Source organism: Austrofundulus limnaeus, unplaced genomic scaffold (genome assembly GCF_001266775.1).
Source record: "Austrofundulus limnaeus strain Quisiro unplaced genomic scaffold, Austrofundulus_limnaeus-1.0 Scaffold108, whole genome shotgun sequence".
NCBI lineage: Eukaryota > Metazoa > Chordata > Actinopteri > Cyprinodontiformes > Rivulidae > Austrofundulus > Austrofundulus limnaeus.
This window is the reverse complement of record NW_013952510.1, coordinates 1,542,783-1,544,882: the sequence shown is the minus strand read 5'-3', so window position 1 is coordinate 1,544,882 and position 2,100 is coordinate 1,542,783. Positions and strand designations below refer to the sequence as shown.

The 2,100-nt window shown below is 41.4% G+C and overlaps 1 protein-coding gene across 1 annotated transcript in view; it reads right to left on the bottom strand.

The window, feature by feature from the left end:
• Window positions 1-1,897, bottom strand: part of becn1 (beclin 1, autophagy related) — a gene marked incomplete at its 5' end in the record, with an annotated part of 3,295 nt that extends 1,398 nt beyond the window's left edge. The window contains 6 exon segments of the mRNA XM_014013986.1: window positions 654-714; window positions 798-947; window positions 1,031-1,177; window positions 1,256-1,450; window positions 1,541-1,677; window positions 1,807-1,897. Of these exon segments, the coding sequence (XP_013869440.1) occupies window positions 654-714; window positions 798-947; window positions 1,031-1,177; window positions 1,256-1,450; window positions 1,541-1,677; window positions 1,807-1,897 (781 nt within the window).
• Between the last annotated feature and the right edge of the window lie 203 nt (window positions 1,898-2,100).

The window sequence follows — 2,100 nt, the reverse complement described above, 5'->3', positions numbered from 1 at the left end:
TTATTTTAACACAAGCAGCACAAGTTTGTTAACCTTAGCTGAAAAAAGTTTTAATAGCTACAAAGAATTTGTAGTTAGCTTAGAAAAGCTAACCTTAGCTAATAGCAGCTAAACATGAGCTAAAACTACAGCAAATAGTTGAATATAGCAGAAAAAAATCTATGAGAAGCATAAATAGCACAAAGTAGCAGAAAAAAGCAGAAAAAGCAGAATAGTAGAAAGAAGCAGAATTGTAGCTGAAATAGCAGATAAAAACTAAAATTTGCAAAAAAAGTAGCAAAAATTAGCACAAGAAAGTGAAAAAAGTATACAAAATTTGTCAGGTGCTGTACAGATTTAGAAACATTTAAAATTATTTTAAGGATGTTGAAAACAGCTCCATTAATTTTCAACAGCAAAAAAGTCGTTAAAAAAGTGAAAAAGCTAAAAAAGTATAAATATCTCAAACACCAAAAGTCATAGCACCCCTCATATGAATGAGCTGAATGTTTTGATTTATGAATTGTTGAAATTCCGCAAAAATTGTGGAACGAGTTATATGCCGAAAAACATACAGAAGAAAAAATGATTCATTGTGTSAATACTGTGAAGCATTCACACAATAACTGAAACTCTGAGAGGAGAACTGGAGATGGCACGTCTTTAGGTATTACCTTTGACTTATCTGTCAGTGACTCTAAGTAGGAGTGGTTTCCATACGGGACAAGACGGTATCTGAAGACACGAGAGGAATGTTATTTCTGTTAAAGGCCAAAACAAATATATTTACTGAGTTAAAGCTAAATAATCAGATTTACCTCTGAAATCGCAGCCCCATTTTATTGGCCAGGGCATGAAGCAGCAGCACCGTCTGCCCCCAGGCTGCGTTGATCTCGTGCCACTCCACGGGGACGCTGGGAAGTCGACCCAGACGGAAGTTGTTGATGGTACCAAACTGGCCGCTGTGCCTGGAGAAGCCACCTGTCCATTAGTATGACGTCGCATCAAAATTTATGTATAGATGGGGGAAAAAAAAAGAATAAATCTGTACCAGATATGAAAAGTTGCATTGAAAACATTGGTTTTCTTCAGTCGATCCAGCTGAATCTGGCAGTAGCGCATCTGGTTGTCCACGCTTTTCAGCTCGTCGTCGAGCTCCAGCTGCTGCCGTTTGAACTCGCTGTACTCCTTTTGGTACCTTAAAGCAAAGCGAGGGCAAATATGTGTTTTACAAAACAGAGTCTCTCCGTGCACTCCGCTGACCCGAGTTACTCACTGAAGCTCCTCTTTGTCCAGCTGCTGAGACTGGACCCTGGTCTGGGACAGGTCCTGGGCCACGGCAGCCCTCTGCTCCTCCACAGCCTCCAGCTCTTTGACCAGGGTGTCCTCCTCCTCTTTCAGCTGCTGCAGCTCTTTCAGCAGAGTCTCCTCTTCTTCTGCTTGTAGGTTTGACAGCAGCTCCAGACACTGCCTGAGGAAAGGCCCAAACCACCAAATTCAGCCCTTTGAAGGGTTTCTTTAACGTGCCACAAAGTCACACAGACACTATTTTTGATCACACTTGTAATTCTGGCACTCGTTCTCTGTAATGTTGAGCTGCGTGTCCAGGTGATCCAGCAGAGTGTCGGTGCATTCCTCGCACAGAGGATGATCCACATCTGTTTGGCCGGACATGATGTCGAACAGGTCGCTGGTTACCTGAGCACATATGAATGGCAGATAAAGCACAAATATGTAAAAATAGCAAAAGGCTCCCAAACTACAGGAAATTCAATAAAAGGATAACAATGGTGTGATGCTGAGTCAGTATTCACTCCCAAATATCACCTTCAGTCTACGACTAAGGTTTTCCATGGTGCCCCCGTCAGATGCATCTCCAATAAGCGTGAAACTGTTGGCGCTCTCTGTCGACATCATCCTAAAATGAAAATATTTGAGCAGAATTCAGTCAACTTTGCAGAAAACAAAGATCCTGCGGGATTTTTTTTAACTGTGGTGGTGTGGTGACCTCTCATGAGCGGAGAGTGAGATTAGTGTTTTCAACTGAGGAGCTTTGATATATTTATTTGAAAAAAATTATAGCAGAGGAAGTTCTCTGCACAGAAAAAAACAGTTATATAT